At 51.9% G+C, this 20,923-nt stretch overlaps 2 protein-coding genes across 4 annotated transcripts in view; one reads left to right on the top strand and one right to left on the bottom strand.

The window, feature by feature from the left end:
- LAMB3 (laminin subunit beta 3) overlaps positions 1–18,446 on the bottom strand; it is a 34,078-nt gene extending 15,632 nt beyond the window's left edge. The window contains exons 1-4 of the mRNA XM_017821447.1: positions 18,392–18,446; positions 17,807–17,928; positions 9,610–9,674; positions 8,981–9,135 (exon numbers count right to left, since the gene is read on the bottom strand). Of these exons, the coding sequence (XP_017676936.1) occupies positions 8,981–9,135; positions 9,610–9,658 (204 nt within the window). The 5' untranslated portion in view covers positions 9,659–9,674; positions 17,807–17,928; positions 18,392–18,446. The remainder of the gene's footprint in view (positions 1–8,980; positions 9,136–9,609; positions 9,675–17,806; positions 17,929–18,391) is intronic.
- The window catches only part of G0S2 (G0/G1 switch 2), an 18,513-nt gene continuing 1,924 nt past the window's right edge, over positions 4,335–20,923 (top strand). Inside the window, exons 1-2 of one of the 3 annotated variants that reach the window (XM_017821450.1) lie at positions 4,335–4,338; positions 18,689–18,698. The gene's annotated coding sequence lies outside the window, so the exon portion shown is untranslated. Of the gene's footprint in view, positions 4,339–7,592; positions 7,599–13,719; positions 13,725–18,605; positions 18,613–18,688; positions 18,699–20,923 lie in introns of those variants that run through there. The other 2 variants (XM_017821452.1, XM_017821449.1) reach the window with 2 other exon arrangements.

Here is a 20,923-nt window from a genome sequence, read left to right as displayed (position 1 = left end):
TTTCGACTAAAACAGATTTTTGGCAAACCAGCAAAAATGCCTTTTTTTTTCTAAGCACTCCCTACCCCCCTTTTCCACGATGCCAACACTTGATAGAAAGTTCTTTTCAGCTTTTCAGGACCAGTTTGCCTTTTCCACACAGCCGAGGGAGCTGTTTGGCTGAACAGAAAGGCCTTTCTCTCTGCTCCAAAAGCTCCGGTGGCCCCCCCGAGCTCTCCCCTGGGAGCAGAGCGGGAGCAAACAGCTCAGGGGGTGAAGAGTCAGGGGGTGGGAAGTCGAGTGGCTCAAAGTTCAGCCCTGCACTTGAGCAAGTAATTCAAGGAGCAAACAGAGATGTAGCCCAGGCCGTGTGGGGCTGGGAGAAAACGGTCCCCTGGGGAGCAAACAAATCCTTCGGTTTTGACCAACCAAGCAACGCTCCCTGCAGCCACCACCACGGGGGTGACGGGTCCCTGCAGCCACCACCACGGGGGTGATGGGTCCTGCAGCCACCACCACGGGGGTGATGGGTCCTGCAGCCACCACCACGGGGTGACAGGTCCTGCAGCCACCACCACGGGGGTGATGGGTTCCTGCAGCCACCACCACAGGGGTGACAGGTCCTGCAGCCACCACCACGGGGGTGACAGGTCCTGCAGCCACCACCACGGGGGTGATGGGTCCTGCAGCCACCACCACGGGGGTGATGGATCCTGCAGCCACCACCACGGGGGTGATGGATCCTGCAGCCACCACCACGGGGGTGACAGGTCTGTGCAGCTCGTGAGTAGGCTCAGGAAAGAGTAGAAAGCAGCAGGGAAGAGGTTGAGCAAGAGAGAAGGAGCAGGGAAGGTTTGGACACTGGCCAAGGGGAGAGGCAGGCACGGGGTGGGCGAGCAGGTTGGGTGAGGACCACCCTGAAACGGGAAGGAGACACCCAGGTGAGGCCAAGGTGGGGGAGGGCAGGTCCCAGGGGGATGGTAAATGAGCAGATGATGCCAGAGCCTGCAGCAGCATCCCATGGGGAACATCCAAAACACTGGGAGTGGAACAAACCACAGGGACTGCAGAGGCCACAGGGAGGGGAAAGCTCCTGCTCAAGGCATGAAAGGAAGTGCTCAGCATCTACAGCCTGGTGAAAAACAGGTTACCCAGAGAAGCTGTGACTGCCCCATCCCTGGAAGTGTCCAAGGCCACGTTGGACAGGGCTTGGAGCATCCTGGGCTAGTGGAAGGTGTCTCTGCCCATGGCAGGGGGTGGAATGAGATGAGTTTTAGGGTCCCTTCCAACCCAAACCATTCTATAGTTCTAAAATACCAGCGGCCTGAGCAGTAAAGCAGACTCCCAAATGGAGCAGTGGGACACACGTGTCACACTGACACATCCCAAAGCCTGAGGGACTGGGGAAGGTGGAGCACAGGGTTTGCCAGTGATGGCAGGAGCTGCTCTTGATGGTGCAGGGTGGGACAGCTCAGAAAGGTCAGAGAGGAAAGAGGGTCCAAGGAAGATGAGCAGAGTGTGTCTGGCACAGCTGGCCCAGGGGAGGCAATGAGACACCCTGCTGCAAGGGCTGGCAGTCACTGCAGTGGCACTAAGGTGACACCAGAGGCACAGGCACCTCTGGGGCCCCAGTGATGGGATCAGCTTTCAGCGACTGAGCAGGGACATCGGGTGACAAGTGACAAATAGCACTTTATAGCCACCTCTGGGCTAAAACCTCCCGTCTGATACTTGAAACAAATGAGCCAATTCCAACCAAAGTATGAAACAAAATGTGTTCTAGGGTAAGGAGGGGCCTGTGCCCACAAGGGCAGCTGGAGGTGGTGTTCAGGGCCACAGCAGCATCAGGATTACTGATCTCTCCTCTAAAAATTGATTTATGGTTTACACCTATTGCCTTACTCCTGAAACAGGCTCAGCTAAGCCAGTCTCTCATTTTGACAAAAAAGGACTTGACTTCTTAAGAACTTAATTTTTTTTTTCGCCATTTTAAATCTTATGGAACATTAATGACACATTTTGTCCAGAATCACGTTTTTGCTTGCACTCCCACAAAACTGCACAAGGGGGAAGGTGGCCTTGGCCAGAAGGCACCAACTGGCACCACAGCAGCTGCAAAGCCACCCAGGGAGGTGGTTGGGCAGCAGGGACAGATGTGGGCTCACACCTTGGGCTGGTTTTAATTCCTAACAAAGCCCAGACCTGACTCTGCTCTGTCCCAAACCTGGGAACCTTTCCTCACCTGGGTGGATTATGAGGAGAGATCCTCACTTTAAACTGATCTGTTTCCACACTATTTTCCCCAATCTTTACATTCTCTGTCTATAAATGTCGCAGAACAGGAGCTGTATAACTACAATATTTATAACAACATCGCAAAGTAAGCAAACAGAGAAACCAAAATATATCATCTTGCCATTTCCCTGGCTCTACCAACTCCTCCTGGCTCTGCCAGTGAGAATCACAAATAATTCAATCGGGTCCAGGCAGAAGAACTCATTTCAGAGAATGACTACCAGCAGCAAATTGTCAGGAGCTGCAGGAATTACCCACAGAAATAATCTACTGAACAATTGCCAGCAGTGATTAAACTTCCAACCGTTTGTGACTGTGCTTAGCAAAGGGGAAAGGAAGGCTTTCTCTGCGAGGGGAAAGGTTCATCTCGGCTAAATTATTCATTAGGAGCGATTCGTGCATACTTATTGGGTCGTTCACGCAGCCACAGACACGAGTGCTCTCTAGTAGCTACTCTGCAGCTGCAACCCCACTTAAAATGCTGTGCTAAGTAAAAATGAAGCTTAAACCGTGTGAGACAGACCCTCCCCGGGCAGCCTGGGGCTGGGCTGCGTGCAAAAAATCTTCTTTTTTTTTTTTCTTTTTCTCAGCTTTTTAAATCAGGCTAAAATTAACACTGGAAGCAAAATTCATTTCACGTCCTGGGAGCAAATTGTGAAAGCCCCGAATTGCACAACAGGAGGGTTTGCTCTTCCCAGCTGTGACTATGTGTCTCAAAGTTCCTCGGAACAGAGGGAATTATCAAAAATGACAGTCCAGAACCGGGCTGAGGGGAGATTTACCAGGCACAGACCTTCCTCCAGCTCTCTCCTTTTCTACCAGGCTCAGCAGAACCCTCGGAGCTGGAGCAGGAAGAGACAAGAGACAGTGAAGAGATCTGGATTTAAACCGGGCCACCAACCCTTGGGGCATCCTTGGCTCTCCAGCACATCCTCCCCTCCCTGCCAGGCAGAGGAGAACTGCTCGGTGTGTGAGGAGGTGTGGGAGGGGGGCCGGAAAGGACATTAGGAAGGTAAAAGAGGTTGTAGTTCTGCATGGAAAGCACCGATAGCCCTCTGTGCCCCCAAGAGTCATCAAAAATAGGGTGACACTGGAGTGGAGGTTCTGAGATGAAGGGAAATTCATTCCAGACTTGAATGACAACTCACAACACAGTCATTTCAGAAGGAAAGTGGCAGTGTTGGGAATAAACAGACTCGTGTCTTAGAAATAACAGAGAAGGGGAAAAAATCCACGTAGAGCAACCACCAGCTATTGTAAAAATGCCCATGTGTGACACACTTCTGCAGGGTTTTGCTGCTCTGCTCCTGCTCTGATCTTATGAACCAGCTCCTGAGCAGCCTCCCCTGCTCACATAGGCACTGAAACCTCAAACGATTTTAAGCTGATGGACTCTGACCAAAGTAATTTAAGGAGCTGCCATTTTAACACGAGCAGAGAGCCCTCGAAATAAAACCTCCTGGCAGAGGAGCACAACCCAAAATAAACTGAGCTTATTCATCAGCAAAAATAGGAAGCTGCTGCTCTCCAGTCATGAAACAGAGACCTTTCGTAGCTGTGGAGACCTCGGTGGTCCCACATTTGACCCAGCTGCTTGTCAGGGAGTGAGAGCACTGTGTCAGTGCTCCTGGCACAGCCTCCCAGAAGGGAGCCCTGTGTGCTCTTACACAACTGATATTCTATAGGGACAGCAAACCCTGTGCCAAGTCTATTTTGGGACAAGCTGGAAAGCAGTGGGAATTTATACATCCACAGAGGTTATTAAAAACTAGGGTGGGCAGCAACAGTAAGTTACCTGGGGAACAGAGGCACCTGCAAAGCCAAGTTATGTAATTCTCTATTCCAACCCATTTTCATGCCCTGTTAGCTGCAGGGCATGGCTGTGCCAGGCTCCTGGAGCAGGGCTCGTGCCTGTGAAGTAATCTATACATTTTCCATGGGAAGAGGCAGTAGAAGTTACCCACGGTTGTGTCATCATGGTTAAACATCCCAGTGAGCAGCTGGGATTTGTAAACTGGACTGGGCTTCCATTTTGAAACACAGGTATGTCATAGAATCCCCTGAGTTGGAAGAGCCCCAAGAGGATCATCGAGTCCAACTCCTGGTCCTACACAGGACAGCCCCAAAACCCCACCCTGTACCTGTGATTCTCTTAACCACGACGTTGATGTCACACCCTTGCTTGGCCTGTTGGAAATGACACTGAAAACGAGTTCCAGGGTTATGCTCAAAACACAAACAGAGGGCTCTGCCCCCCAGCTTGGTCTTACCAGTGACCCCAAATTCAGAGGCAACAGCAGAGATGAGGGAGAAGACACAAGCTGGCCCAACACCCCAGGTGTGGGGTGTAAGGAAATGGAGTTCATTCCTCTTGCTTTTAAAACAAGCCTGTTTTCCTCACCCCGCCTGTTCTCTCACCAGCAAACCCTGATGTAAAATCTGCCAGGATGACAGCCTGCAAAGCCCAAACTGCACCAGTTCATCCCACACCCTGCAGGCCTTGCTGGGGTCCTGCTGTCTCCCAGCACGTGTGTTGGTTTGCAGTCCTGTGGCAAAAATAAAAAGGATACAGAGAAGGGAGGAGGGAAAAAACAATGGAAAATAGGCTTTTTCTTCTGCACATCCACTACAGGTAGGGACATATCCCTGCAGCAAAGAGCAGGGTGTGTCTGAATGCCTGAATGAGATAAGCACTGAGCAGCAACATGTGGTTGCTGTATCACCTTCAACAGGTCAGGAACACAAATTATTCAGGGCAAACCCTGGACTTGAGGAGGAAAAAACCCCCAAAGTAGAAGCCCTGCTTTGGTCACGTCCTCTCACAGTTATTTCATGATTCTGTGGATGCATTTTTCCATGTAAAAAGCTTGAGCTTGACTGATGATGTGGGTCTGGAAAGAAAGTGAGCTGGGAGGCACAGCTTTCCTGCCTCCTTCTCCCCGGTTCCAACATGCCAAGGGCCTGCTGGAGCACCCAGGAAGCTTTGGCTGGGCACCCAGCTCCCTGACTGACTCATGCAGGTGGGCAAAGCAGATGGAACCGTCAGACAGCAGCAGCACAGCAGGCAGAAGCATCAGTCTGGCACTTACTCTCCCTCACAGACACTGGAAGGGAGTATTTTTGGAAGCAGCCAAGCAGGAGCTGGTGCTGAGGCACCAGAGATGCTGCAGCCCAGCCCTGCCAGACAGATGTGACCATCCACCAGCACAGGAACCCCCTCTGCTGTGCCAGGAGCTCCAGCAGGCTCACATCTCCCTCCTCCTGACTCAGGTAGGATCAGGCTCCTCTGGCACCTCTCAATTCCCCCCGGATGACTCCGTGTCACCACGACACAAGGGGTGATAAAGGTGATTTCCCACCCTTCACATCTATCAAATGCCCATGAAGAGCAGGTGAGAGAAGGCTGAAAACACTAGTCCTTATGCCAACAGCTTTTAACATCCAAAGTCTCCCAGGGCTGGGGTGTGAGGACCCACACAGTTGTCACACACACCCCTCCACTGTAGGATGCAACACAAGCACAGGGACTCCCAGCTCTGCTCTTCTCCTGCCTGTTCTCTGGGAAAAGTTTTCACAGGGACGTGCAGGGGGTTTGGGGTGCTCTCCTAAACTAATAAAACAACCAGAAAAACCTGTAGCTGCTTTCTAGCTGTCAATATGTCCAAGCAAAAGCATTGCATGAGCCTGGAGGAACGAAACACTCTCCCTGCAGAGAAATGCTAACCTTTGCTGGGTGTGAACATGGCATGGCACAGGTCCCACTGCTTCCAGCAGCAGAGCAAGGAGCCACAGGCAGGCACAGCCCTCATGCTGTCACTTGGAATGGTCAGGCAAGGGGACCTGGGATTTGATAGTCCATGTGAAAGCCACAGTGTGCCTTCCTCGGGCTGGAGACAGCCAGTGGGAGCTACTCTGCACTCCCATCACGGTGCTATGCAGATGTTTATATTTACCTCTCTATAATAGGAATATTTACATACATATTAAAGCTTTGCAAAGAAGGAGATGTGTTATTTGAGCCTTGAACCACACCCCAGTCCACCAGAGTGTTTCCAGAAAATCTTTGCATCAGTCTTTCCCATCGAGTCTTTCCGACTCCAAATCCAGGCTCGCTTCTTTTCCTGTTTTATTTTCAGTTTCCCTCCTGCTTTCCCTTTCCCTGCTGGCTCCACCAGCCATTTCCCAAGCACTGAGTGATTTCCAGGCCGTGCCATTGGCCTGCCTGGTTTCCACCCCCCACCACTTCCCTGACCCCCAGTGCAGTCCCCTGTGCTATAAATGGCAATGCTGAGTGTCCCTCCTGGATTTCACTAGACTGAGCCTCCAGCCAAGGAGTGGAGCAATCAGGAGTGCAAAGTATAAAGGTTAGAGGGATCTGGAGCTGGAGCAGACAATGGAGCAGAGGCTGAAGTCGATAAATGACCCACCAGAGTTGCAAAAGTGGACCCTGGGGCCAGCAGACGGGCAGCACTGACCAGCTGGCACCAGGGAGAGCAACCCCTCATCCCATGCCCTCTGCTAGGATTGCAAAACCACCTCCAGATTTGCACCTATTTGGCAAAAAAAACCCCACCAAAAAAACCAAGAGCAAGGCTTGTGACCAAAAAAGAGTCGCAAGAGTCTATAAATTAAATGTTTTATGGGACGGGAATAGGAAAATTGGGTTCAGGGGATTAAGTTTTGCTTAAATTAGGGAAGGAGAGGAAGGGTGGGAAAAATTAGGAAAGGCTGAATCCATGGGGATTTCTGCCACTGAGTTAAGAGCTGGTCTAATCAAAACTCCATTGGCCATTACAGTTGCAGAACAGGAATCAGGGAATTTTCTAGGAGTAACTCTGCATCTTTCATTTCAATAAAGGAAAGGATCCCACATATGTAAGGAAGCAAAGACCCCATTCCCAAAGCCAGAACTGGAGAATCCAACTCAAATTATCAGTGTTAATTGTTCCATGTCCCTCTTAACCCTGGTTCTTGTAAGGCAAGGGACAAGAAATATGAAAAGTGCATAATTTAGGGATTTGTAGACTAGAAGGGACTGCAGTAAACTTGCTCCCTGCCCTCCTCCACAGCCCCACCGTGAGCCCTCACTCACTAATTCTGCACCCAAAGGATCATTTCTGCTCCAGGAACACCAGAGACATCAGAGAGGTGTCCAATCCCCACTTCAAACATTACAAATGATGCAGATGATCACAACTGATGCTCTTCAGAGTGATCTCTCAAGGTCAGGCAAAGGGAACAACAGCCCACTCCAGCTGGTCTTAGGATGTCCAGAGCAATCAAGGGTTTTCCAACACTTGCTTCCCCCAGTACAAGCCCCCCAAGTCCCCTCTTCAAGTAAAAGTCACTGTCAAAAGTCAGTGTTCAGTGGAGATTTCAGAGGCACATTTATGGAGTTTTCCTCATCTATAATTAGAAATTGGGAAGCAGAAGACAATTAAGTCAAAGCAGAAATCATTGATTCCTTTTCCCCGTCCACGGGCCACAGCAGCCATGGGAAGCAGCAGGGGAACAAACAGCCCTGATCCCTGGGAGCAGCAAAACAGCTCCAAAAAAAGTTTGGAGTGGGAGCCTGGATGGAGGAAATGCCTGACTGTGACTGTCAGCCTGGAAAAGGACCTGCCAGAGGAGAGGTGCTGCAGCCAGCCCAGCATCCCGCAGGATGTGATGCTCACACCCCTCTGGGCCAGGGAGTTGCCTCCTCCCTGAGCTCACAGAGGAGTGGAAAGCTCTCCAGCCCAGAGAACACCACTGGCTCCACCACAAATCCACTTACTGCCACATCTTGGCCTTCAGTTTGAAGGGGAATTAAAACCAGAGGAAGGCTGACTCACTCGAGCTGGATTTCACTGCCGAAAACAGCCCTGCTGGAGGGGGGCCATTTGCTTTCCTCTGCAGCATCTCCTCCAAGACCCTTTCTGCCTGTCCTGCACTGAACTCACTCCCTTTGGAGCTCCTCCCCCGGCAGTTATGGAGTTAACAGCAGGCAGAGAAAGGCTTTAGGAAGTGCTCACACCAGGCACATCACCCCTGCAGTTTTCAGCTCTGTGCTTGGGCAGATTTATCCTTAAACTCCCCCTCTGATTTGGTGGCAGCTTTGGGGAATCTGCAGCTGCCTGAAGCCTCATCCCCCCCCAGCACGACCTCCTGCCCCCACACAAGCAGCATGATTGAAAACAGTTGTTCAGTCCAGCAGCTTTTCCAAGTCTTTGGGAAAGACCTGAAACGTTCCCGGTTTTGACAAGTGAAATACGAGTTTAGCTTATAACTGAAACATCCAGAGATAGGAGAGTTTGAGATATCTTGGATGCAAAAGCTTCTGTTTTAAATTCAGTGCTTTGTGGCTGAGCTTTGCTGCCCTTTTCCTGACTTGTCCTTCCTGGCCAGCTTCTCATCCATGGGGATGGTAGAGAAGGGCTCGAGGGGACACTGCAGTGCAAAGACCCAGCATGGTTGGGGAGGGGACAAATCATAAAATCCCAGAATGATTTGGCTTGGAAGAGACCCCAAAGCTCATCTCATTCCAACCCTCTGCCACAGGGACACTTTCCCCTAGCCCAGGTTTCTCAGAGCCCCATCCTTCCCCGGGCTCAGTGGGTCAAACACATCCCTGCGAAGGGGCAGGAGGGCTGGGATGGGTGAAGGCATTTGCAGCCCTGCAGGAGGTTTGGGGCCGTGCAGGGAGGAGGTGAGGGGGTGGGGGTACCTCTCCATGGGGTGTGCAGTAGGTCTCAGGCCTGCTGAGGCCGCAGGTGGAGGAGGCTCTCAGGTGGTGGGCTCGTCCCAGCAGCAGGTCTCCGGAGGGGGGGTAGCAGGCTCCCCGGGAACAGGCTTGCTGTGCATCCAGCAGCTGGGGGGCAGCTGGGACAGTAGGAAAACAGGATTAGGGGCCCTGTCAGGGTGGCACACAGAAAACACCAGAAAACCATCTGCTGTTTCCTACAACAGAGCAACGAAGTCGTGCCTGGGAATTCCGACCCCATGATGAAAAGGAAGGTATTTTGCCCCTGAACTACCTTTATTTTTAATATGAAAAGGCACTTTTAAAGTGTTTTGTACTAGTAGTTCTCTCTCACGCTCTTCTTTGCCCTGACCCAGCGTTTGGGCTGCTCAGTGCCCTCGCTGCCCATCATCCTGCCCAGCCCTGGTTGGTGTCCCCTGTTCATACAGCCAGTCTGGCAGCTCAGCCTTTTGCCAAAAACCAGCGCTGTTATCAAACCCCAGTCTCCTGCTGCTGCCACCACACTGCTACTGATACAAAGCTTACATTAGCAGTGTTTCTATTTAGTCAGCTTGCCCCATGCCCTTTTAATAACACTGCATGGTGAGCCTTACCCAGCAGGACAAATAATGCCCATGGCCAAGGCTGGCAGCGAGACTCCATCGGGCCACGGGCACACCTAGGGAAGAATTCACAGTGTGAGTGAAAATGAGCAGAAAATGCCAGTGAAAAGCTCAGCCCACGTCCTTCACCTTCCTGCTCAGTTTACAGGGAGATGATTTTAATGGATCCACACAGAATAACGTGGGTGAAAAATCAAGAATCGTGAAGAGGAAAGTCAGGTTGTGTTAGTTTATAAGGTACAAAGAACAACAGTTTCTCACCCAGCTCACGAAGAGCACACAGGATTCTCCCAAAGTCTGTCAGAGGTTCCCCTCTCCCCCAGAAGCTATCTTTGGATCTTTATGTTACTGCTGAGGTGAACCACAGGTACCAGCAGGCTCCTTGCTCTCAGCAGTGATTCCTGACTGAGGAATCACTTCTCCCCAGGGACAGGGAGAAGCCACAGCCCCCGGCACCACAATCCACAGTGACCAGGGATCGGTGCTGATGCCGGGTGGGAATGCACAGCCGGAAGGGATGCTCCAAGGCGTGTGCACACACACTCATCCCCCATACAGCCCCCAGCCACCCCATCCCAGGGTGCACTTTCTGTTCCTCAGCCCCACCTTTTACCTGCGTTTCCAGAATCAGCTCCAGATCAAAACTCATCACGAGACGGCTCAAAGTCCCATTTTATGAAACGAAGAAACCCATAAAAACCAACCGAGAGTAAGTATCTCCCACAGAGCCCTGGCAAGGAAGAGCTGCCAGCACGCCCCCAAGAGCCAGAAACCTCACCTGCCCGCTTCCCTGGGGGAGCAGGAGCGCTGTCCCTGTCCCTGTCCCTGTCCCCGCGGTGTCCCCGGCTCGCAGCGAGGGCTCCCTCCCCCCGCACCGCCCGGCAGCCGCTCCGCAACCGCAGGAGCCCTCTGAGCCTCGGCTCCCTCCTCCCTGGCTTTTAACAGGCAGCTGCCTCACCTGGGCCAGAAGGTGCCCGTGGGCGCAGCGATGATAAAGGCAGTGATTCAGGGATCCCCAGACATCCCCACCCTGTTACCGCAGAACTCCCGAGACGGGCACAGCGCACGCACAGCTCCCTCCTGGGGAGGGTGAGGGCAGCCTGGACCAGCTGCTCTGCGGGCAAGCAGCGAGTGAGAGCCCATCCATAACCCACCTTAACTCCCCCGGGGCTGGCGGGGACCAAATCAGCCCGAAAACAGCTCCCTCCAGAGCTGCTGCTCGGCTGCCATCGGGGGATTCCCTGGAACGTTCACCCGCCCTCTCAGACAGGTTTATTGTGTTTTGCTTCACAGTGACAAGGCTGTGCCACCATCAGCACCTCGACCTGATCATTCGAAGCCTAACTGGGCACGTCCACGTGAGTTATAATCACACTGTGTGTCCACATATCAGACTTCCAGCCCTAAGGCGACCTGGGCTGCACAGGCAGAGCCCCCCCCCTCCTGCCTGAAGCATCAGAATTCCTCAAGACACAAAATCACCCAAGAGGAGCTCCAGGGTTATCTGCTAAACACAATCCTGTGAACTCACCGGCTGTGAAAAGAGTCATTTTTAAAGAACCATGGTTCTTGTTTGAGCTCCAGCCCCATGCCTAGCTGATGAGGAGCCTTTCTCCCCTGCTTCAGACCTAATTCAGAGTTATCTTGCACTCACCACCTTTCAGTGGTCTCTGATGCTTTACATGACTATTAAAGGAAACCGTTTCATAACTTTATTTTTTTTTTACTGTGGCAGCAAAGTAACAAACCTTTAAGTAATATGTTTAAACTAAAAAGTGTTCAGCGAAGGCAACTCAGCAGCCTCCACATCTCAACCCCCCCATCCATTGCCCCCCTGCACCACTCACACACTACATTTCACCTAAACTGCGGGTTTTCAGCCTCAAAAAGAGGCATGGAGACTTTTCCACCGTCTTTTCTGAAATAACCCCAAAATCACGACCTCTGCCGTGCTGGTCAGGGGCTCAGCAGATCACTCCAGGTCCCTCCTCCAGTTCCTCTGCCGTTTGTGTCACCTACCTCCCCATCCCCGTGCTGAGCGACACAGGCACGTGCAAGCTGAGGACTGGAAGCTCAGAGAAAGGGGATACACAGAGCTGGGGGGGAAAAAAAAATACTGTCCCTCAGGCTACGGTGCGTGAAAGCCGGGCTCGGCTTCCTCCTGGCTGAGGTGTGCCCAGCCCGGGCGTGCCCGCCCCGCCCCAGCTCCTGCTCAGCAATGCGGTAACACCACATTCCTCCTCCTGCAGCCTCCTCCCCAGCTCAGCTGGCGGCAAAAAGGAAGCGAGAAGGAGCGCTGGGATGTTTTTAAAGCGAGACGGAGAGGGGAGATGTGCCACGAGGTGCCCGCGCGGGTCCTGAGCGGGTCCTGAGCGCTGGGTGTGTCGGACCCCTCAGTGGAGCCTCGTGTGGTAAAAGTGCTACCACCGACCCCAGAAATCCCGTCAAACTTCCTCCTCCAGTGGAGTGACTGTCAGAGAAGGCAAAGGAGAGGAAGGTCTGACCAGTCTGGGTTTCTGCAAGGCTGCTGGTGATGCTGGATGTGACCAAACACCCTCTGCAGGTTGCCCATTCTGCCTGGTTTAAAGCCGTGCCCCAAAGCACTGGCAGTCAACCAGGAGGCTGAAGTCTTGGAAACACTGTAAATGCCACCTATTGATCCCTCCAGAGCCAGCAAAGCTCAGCAATAATATGCTCTGAAAATGTGATGCTCCACCCTATATTAGTGAAAAGCTCAGGACGTTGTAATTCTGTCACATCAACAAGGGTAGGACTGGAAAACACTACCCAGGCCATGAGCTGTTTGACTAAACTACCCAAAATACCTTGATGTGTCCTTTCCTTCTTCCCTTCTTCCCCTGGGCTTGCCAAAGCAAGGTTAAACCTGGAATTTCAGGCCTTACAAGTTCAAAAAGAACAAAAGCAATTATGGGTTGAGTAGTGCAGATCAATAAAAGCAGGAAAGGAAAAAATCAGCTGTGAACAGGTTGGTGCTCAGGGATAGCATGGCTTGGGGAGGGTATCCTGCCAGCCCTGTGTCCCTGATGGGACAGGATGAGGCTGGAATGCTGCTCCAGGCTGTTCTCTGTCTATGTTACCATGGACAGTGTTGTCCTGAGTACCAGGGAGTGAATGCACATCAAGGCAGTGGAGCTGGCTGGATACAGAGGAGACAATGCTAAAAATGCACCACAAAAAATGAAAGGATTGGAACAGTCTGGGATCAGTGGGGTGGAAAAGAGAGATGCTCACAGGACTCCCAGTGCTTCCTCAGTTCAGCCTGTGCTGACCTGTGATGAGCTGTGTCAGAGCCCACAGACCTCCGAGGGCTGGGCCAGACATTCCCTGGAAAACAAATAATATCATCTCCTGCAGGAAATCGTGCTCTGAGTCATGGGACATACCCTGCCCAGACGTGGTGTTAGGGGTCACTGCTCTGCTGGAAGCACCTTCTCCAGGAGAAGATCACCACCAGCTCCTGAGGAGCTCCTGCTCCCCACCTCAGTCCCGGAGCTGCTGCCTCCTCATGTTCATGTGAGAGGGATAATCCGAGCTCCTGCTCTGTGGGGCACGTGTGTGACCTGCCAAGCAGGTTCTCTATCCCTTCCCAGCTCATCAGAGGCAGAAAAGCTCCACCTCAGGTCATCCTGTACCCATGCAGTGGGTTGGCAGGGACACGCTTTACAGGACACAGCCCGTGCCACACTGGCAGCAACCAAGGTTTTAAGTTTCAAGTGGAAAAAAGTCCCAGCATCAGGTACAGAAATGCATCACAGCCAGCTGGTTAAAAGCTAATCTCCCTCTAAAAACGTGTGGGGGTGCAGAACAGCCCTGCCAGCCGGGGACACGAGTGTCACCCGGTGTCAAAAGGTCACACCCTGCAGTAACACCAGGCTAACACCTGCCCAGCCTCTGCTTTTAGAATTAGGGTCCTCAGCTGGCCAGGCAGCCCGAGCCCTGCTGCCTGAGCAGGCACATTCCCAACACTTTCCAGGCCTCAGGGATGGAGCAGGGGGAGCTGTGGGGGAGGAAGGAACTGTGGGTTCACCATCCCCTGCAGCTCCCCGGGTGCTGCACCCGGGGTGACCTCAGGACCAAACACCCAGGTGGTGGCAGCCAAGGTGCAAAAGGATGTGACTCCTGCATGAGTAGCTTTGTTTTCCTTCCTCCCATCTGACATCCAGATTAAAGGCACGTGACTGCTTTACTCCCTTGGGAGCTTTTCCAAGGACACCATCCCAGATCAGCAGCTTTTGATTCAGCTGCTGAGGTGTGATACCAGTTAGTCAGCACTGACCGGTCTGGAATCATCATATTTGATTAGTTTTTAGCTTCTCTCTCTCTGGAGTTCAGAGGAACACAAAAGAAGCTGAAAATCAGAGGCAGAGCACTGCATAAAGAACACTTAATCCCTTGAAATGCAAAACCTCCATTAAGGAAAAAAGATGGATTGAGGATGGATTTATAGTTCAAGCATAAAAAAAATTGAACAGCACTTAATGCTGCTGGTACATTTTTCATTAAAGGATTAACAAATGCCTGAAACACAAGTCCTGACAGCACATTCAAATGGAAAAAATCAGGGAGAAAGATGATTTGCTTGGTGATGCCGAGCAGAATCTTGGCACAGGGCAGGGCAGACTCCAAAGCCCCAGTCCCCTCCAGGCCCTGACTTCCCAGAGCTGGGATGAAACCTCACTTCACTAGAGCAGGTCCAACCTGTCTGTGTCCTGTCAGGTGCCTGCAAACCTTCGTGGGAAAAACCTGGAATGGGGTACAGGACCTGGAGCCAGAAGCACTGAAGCTGCACGGGAAGAGGAAAACCTGGGAAGATTTTTCCAAGGGTAAGAAATGCTGTTCCTTGTTGTAACTTTTTGGCAACTCTCTCAATTGCAAGACTACTGATATCAGCAATAAAACAGGTTTTTCTTTACCTAGATTTTTTATTTCCCACCTTAATCAAAACCTGACCAGGAAACAACCTCCTCATTCCAGCACAGATGATTTAAAAACCGACTTTACTAACTATTGTGATTTCTTTTAAAAGCGTCTCAGGAATTTCTAATGAAACTCCAATTCAACCCTACACCTGCTCTGAAAGCAAATAAAACTTTGAACCCAAACCCAACTGACCTACTTTAGGTTTAAATTCAAATAACCCTGGGAGCTGGTTCCAAAGGGCAGAGGCCCTTTGACCCGTCCTGCTGCTGCCTCCCTTTGCAGCCCTGGGGGCAGCCCTGCCATGGGCTGTGTCCTGCCGTGGAATCAGAATGTCCTCAGCTGGAAGGGACCCACAAGGGACCCAGTCCAACTCCTGGCCCTGCACAGACACCCCAAAATCCCACCCTCTCACTGGGAGCATTGTCCAAACACTCCTGGAGCTCTGGCAGCCTTGGGGCTGTGCCCACTGCCCTGGGGAGCCTGGTCAGTGCCCAAACACACTCTAGGGGAAGAACCTTTTCCCAATATCCAACCTAAACCCCTCTTGACACAGCTCCAGCCCCTCCCTGGGGTTCTGTCCCTGGTCACAGAGAGCAGAGATCGGAGCTGCCCCTCTGAGGAAGCTGCAGCCCCCTGTGAGGTCTGACCTCCATCTCCTCTCCAGGATGAACCCAGAGAAAGTCATTACTACCCCATGAAGATCCTCACACCAACCACATCACAAACTCTTCAACATTCTATTACAATTAATATTTTTCACTGTGCAAATGTGGGAGCAAATCAAGTGTAAGTGTACAGGTGTGAAAACTAAGGAAGACCCTGACTTGGGCTCACAGAAGGGGTCAGCTCTTCCTGGCACAGCAGCACAGGACCTGCTAGATGCTGCCTGCAGCCAGCCAGATGCTGGAGGGCAGCTGATCTGGGCAAGGCAGTCACCCCAAACCCCAGGAAAGGCAGGACCAGCTCTCCTGAAGGAGCTCACACAACGCTCAGTGTTTGCCCCTAAACTGGATTTTCCTTTTCTCCCCACCAGCTCATTCCCACAGCCGGTGGAGTTCCACGTGCCCTGACTCGTGCTGGGTCAGCAGAGGATGCCACATGGAGCTGGAGGGTCTGTGGCCCCCACCCCCTGGCACAGCCCTCCCCGGGCACACAGTGACACGGTGCAGAGCTGGCAGGGCCAGGGGCTGGGCTGCCTGCCCGCTTTCCACCAGGAGCTTGATAAAACTATCCTTGCAGGGGGAGGACAGCGTTATTTTTGTCATGTCCCCGTTTTCTAAACGGGAAAATATTCCACTAGGAAAGCATGCAGCTCCCCTCTGGGGGATTTTGGAGCAAACAGTGGAATGAAGGGGGCTCTGTATCCCTGCTGCCAGCCCTCAGCACAGCAACCCTGCCCCCCCCTGCGACATCAACCTCGGGAAGTTTAAACTAATGGGTCATTTAGGAGCCTCTGTTAAGCCGTGGATCCTCCTTAACACCGCAAGTGTGACAGAAGTGAAGGACACGCTATTTTCTGCTCCTGGTTGCCACTTGTTGCTCCCCCCCAGCTGCTGGAATTAAAACAAAGCACTCGCTGTGCACGGGGTTCGACTCGCTGGAATTCAAACAAGGGCCTCGCTGTGCACAGGGTTTGACCTGCTCAGGTAAAACACGGTGTTTTGTCCCACCTTTGCTCCCCTCCCTGGTTGGTGCATCAGCCCCTCGTCCCAGACCACCCCGTGGAGCTCGGGCTCGTCACAGCCAAGGTCCAGCAGTGCCTGACCCTTGCCCACACGCAGACATGTGGAAGATGAAGCAACACACCTTTCCACCTCAGCTGTGCTCCCACCAAGACCACAGAGATGCCACATTTTGGGAGATGACACCAGGAGGCAAAGGTCAGCTCAGCATTTTAAGTTCCCCTCCACAACTCTGCAAAACCCTAGAGTCACCCTGGGCTGGTGGGAAGGGACCTCCCATGGCCATTGAGACCAGGGTGTCACTTGGGGTGGACTAGGTCAGGGTGGGGCCACTGGCTCAGAATTCTTGCACAAAAGCACTCTGCTAACGATGCTTGAATGTCTTTCCCCCAGGTAAATAATATTAGGTGAAGAAAAATAAAATTTGGATTCACAATTTGGGTTGAGATGAGAGAACAGGCTGGCTGGAAGAGCACCTGGGTGCAAAACCACGTGGCAGCATCAGGCACCAAGCACCAGAATCCCTGTGGCTGTTCCTCTGTGACATCTCCAGGGCAAGCTCTCAGTCCTGCAGACAGCACAGCAGAGCAGGTCCCCACGGTGCCCAGGTCACCAGGGCTGAGCCACGGGGCCATGTCCCACCCCACACCCCACACCCCACACCGACCTGCCTGCCCTCTGTGCCCGTCACAGCCCGTGGGGAGGCTCCTCTCTGCCCACACACCAAGCAGGCACACAGTGCTTCAGTACAGTGGGAACTGCCAGGGCAAGGAAACCAAAATTTTGTTATTTTATTCATTTTTAATAGGGACAGATCCTTAATCAGGCTTGCTGGGCTTTGGGGTTTCCTTTTTCTTTTTATATCCCTCTTTCTCTCTCAAGTGTTTCAGGGCGGCAACGCCTACAGCACATTTGTGCCTGGGAGTGTCAACCACCCCTACAGATCCCTTGGAGCTTCATATGGGGATGTTCTGGCAGCAGGGGCTGGTCCCTTTCCCTTCCAGCAGCTCCCAGCCCCTCTCCTGGCAGATCTCCTGCCCTCTGAGCCCCCAGCACGCACCCGCGGCGTGCCCGGCGCCTGCCGTGCCCCTGCCCTGCACTGGCAGCTGCTCGTGGCCACAGCGCCAGCACAGAGCTGTGTGACAGCCAAGGGACACTGTCCTGTGTCCCTGAAACAGGAGCTGAGCCACCTGAGACCTCTCCAGAGCTGGGAATGCTCCCTGCTCCTCTCCTCCTGCACGTCCACCCCCAGCCAGGGCAGAGCTGTCGGTGCTCCCGTTCCCCAGGAGCATCACCGAGATTATCCCAGTCTGAAACGAGCCATGCCAGGAGGGAACTTAAATTTGGGCTGCTGCAAGCAGAGACACCCACATGACACAGCACAGCATCACCTGCACCCTCCAGAGCAATTCCAAAGCAGCTTTTCCCAGGCTGGTGGCTCTGGATGAGCTCGGAGGTGCAAAGCTGGTGAGCGGAGCTGGGCTGTGGAGCATCATCTCCCCGAGCCCTCACACATCTCAGCCTCCCCTGTCCAGCAACATTTGGGTCAAGCCTCAGGTGCTTACCCTGCTTTGGAAATTCAGGCAGAGCCCTTCCTCCAGATGACGTTAAACTCGTGCAGTTCTCCCAGCCACAAAGCCTGGTTTAAGTTGCGATTAAACCCGACAACCTCCTCGTGCAGACTCTCCTAAATAAGATTGGGAACAGCTAAAATTAGTCTAATTTAGTTTAGTCATTAATCCTTTTATCCACACTTAATCCCATTTAAATGTCCACAGGACGAGCTTGCACAGAGTTCAGTTGCTGAAATTTAAAATGAAATTGAATTAAATATTGTTTAATTAGATCAGCACAGTCTGAGTGCTGCTCTAAGAGGTGTTTGCCACAGATGATTATCAGCTGCTTGGTTAATGCTCCAAGTTATCCTGAGCTCTGTGCTCTCCTGACAGCTCAAGCTCTCAGTACTTCAGGATTGCATGGACATCTCCATTGGCATTTAATGAATTTAAAAATACCCTTCCCAGCCCTCAGGTTGGAAAAGAGGCTTTCGAACACAAGGTTCGGGAGGCAAATAAAACCCTGCCTGGAAAAAAAGCAAACAAAAAACCTTTTTTAGGTGAAATGTCACGATTCCAACACTTCCCACTGACCTTTGTTTCTGGGACTGGGACAGCCCAGACACTGGAGTTGAGCAGGGTTGGGGCAGCTCCCACCTCTCATCTCTTGGAGCTGGGAGGAGACAGCACATCTTACCCCCCAAAAAGCCAGCGGGAAGAACAGTAACCTTGAACTTTCCCTGTCTAGTTTCTGTGTCCTCCAGCTATCTTCTCTGCAATGGCCATTTTTCTAAGCTTTGCAGAAGAGAAAAAAACCCAGCCCGAATGCAGGAATCAGCTGCAACCTTGGCTGCCAAGTTGGCAGGGGAGATAAGGACCTTTTATTTAAAGAAAAAAAAAACCAGACGCTGAGGAGGGAAAGACGAGTCTTTAGCAACTTTTACAGCCAGTCTTGCAATGCAATTTCCTAAGCACATTCAAAACTTGTGAAAAAAAAATCAAAAACCCCCAAGTTTTCACCGGCAGTGTTTCCTCGGAGCTCTCTGCTCGCTGTGGGGGCGGGGGAAGCCTCCAGCCTCCCTGGGACGTGCGGGATGTGAGGAGCCAGGGCTGACTCACTGCTCCACACATACCCACGGCACAGCTCAGCAAAGAGGGAAAGGAAAGGGGAAAACCACCAAACTGAAGGGCCACGTCCCTTTTCGAGGCGGGTCAGCACTGCCCACACCCCCACGGGCAGGGAAGCGAGGGTTGTGTGGAGCACCAAAGCCTGGGGAAGTGGAGAGGAGGGCGGCTTGATCCTCACCCAGTTTGGAATTGTGACCCCAACACAGGCCAGACTTCAGGCTGGTTTTCATTGTAGAATCAGAGAACAGTTTGGGCTGGAAGGAACCCTAAAGATCACCTAGTCCAACCCTCAGAAGCCACTGTGGTTGCTTTAGGGCAGAATTGGGGTGATATCACCCTGTAAGGCAGCTTTTCAGAAAGGAAGGTGTTCAAATCCTCCAGCAAAAGGCATCTGACTAAATAACACACCTTCCAGCAATTCCCATCTTCCTCAGAGCTCTATTCAGCCACTTTCTCAGACTCAAGAGACAAACCAGTGCTCAGCCTCAGCCGTGGCACCAGTGATGCTGCAGGGGCAGGAAGGGGAAACATGGCACCAGCCACTCACGTCACGAGTTATTCCCGTCACAGAGAGGTTTCCTCGGCGTGGGCTGAGATAAAACCCAGCTCAGAGTTATCAAGCCCACGTTCCCTGTACCACAGGCCCTCTTTTCCACTCCCTGGTTTGAGGACAAGCCCCCCTTTGGCTCCAGCTTGCTTTGGGGGCTGCCTGCCCACCCTTTGAGGGTTTACAAACACCCCCCAGGAGGTGCAGCCTCCTTTAGAGCATCCTTTGAAGGCTCCCTCCGAGCTTTCCCTCTTTCCACATACACCAACTCCTCCCTAAAATTCCTGCTATCACATCAGCTCATATTTTAATTTCTATATACTGTCCTGGCAGAGCAATTCTCATCATCTCAGCCAGAAATCTGCCCAGTGTCCACCATCTGCTCTGTGAAATCAGAAGCTGTAAATCCCAACAAATTCTTGTGGCTTTAGCAACTCCCTAAGGTCAGCAGCTGCTGAAATATGTATGGAATAGGTATGATTCCTCCAGCCAGAGCAGCACCTGAGCACGGATGGAGCCTGCAGTGGGAGCAGATGATGGTGGTGGTGATGCAACGTGCTGGGAGGGATTGATACAACACTCCTGGCTGCAATCCAGGGAAGCAGTGTGACAGCACGGCCTCCTGCTTCTCCCCAGAATGGAAACAGCCCCGGCCTTCAGCTGAATCACAAGGAGTGACACAACAGAGTGCGACAGAGCTCCAGCAGCAAGTGTAAGAAAAGTGAAAAACAGGGTTTTAACAGGCTGATGTAACTTTTACTAACTCGGAAAATTCCAATTGTTGCTATTTCTAAGAAATAAGGTGCTGCCACACACTGCAGCCATCACCTGCTGATGGCTGTCTCTGCCAGGAACCACCTCTAGAAACCTTTAAGAAACACCTTCACACCTTGGCCTGGGTAACACCTTTGCTCTCCTTCACTACAGCATTTTTTAACCCATTTCACCCCAAGAAAGAAGAGCAAGGCAGAGATATCCATTGTGCTGAATTGACTGTGCACAGACCCAAGCCCCACATCCAAACCCTGCCATATTTTAGGAGCTCAGGACACAGATCCTCTCTCACTCACTCCCAAGCACCAGCTCAATAAAGTTTCTATTGTCATATTAAATATTTCTTGCAGAAGCAGCTATGGAGTTGCACGGCAAGTGAGACAACAGAAACAGATACCTCGTGCTGGAATTGGACTTTGGGATAATTATTTCTTGAGGGGAGGGAGGAGGAACATCAACAAGTTTTGTGAAAGAAAAAAAGGAGAAATAGAGGGAGAAATAGAGGGAGACAGACAGGGAGATACAGAGGGAGATAGAGAGGGAGAAGGTAAAAAGAAGGAAAAATAGAAGAACAAGAGAAAAAGAAGAAAAAATAGAAGAACAAGAGAAAAAGAAAAAATAGAAGAAGGTAAAAAGAAAAAATAGAAGGAGAAGGTAAAAGAAGAAAAATAGAAGAA

Source organism: Lepidothrix coronata, unplaced genomic scaffold (assembly GCF_001604755.1).
Source record: "Lepidothrix coronata isolate B3197 unplaced genomic scaffold, Lepidothrix_coronata-1.0 Scaffold90, whole genome shotgun sequence".
Classification (NCBI taxonomy): Eukaryota; Metazoa; Chordata; class Aves; order Passeriformes; family Pipridae; genus Lepidothrix; species Lepidothrix coronata.
The sequence above is the reverse complement of the archived record's forward strand: the minus strand, read 5'-3'. Positions and strand labels throughout refer to the sequence as shown.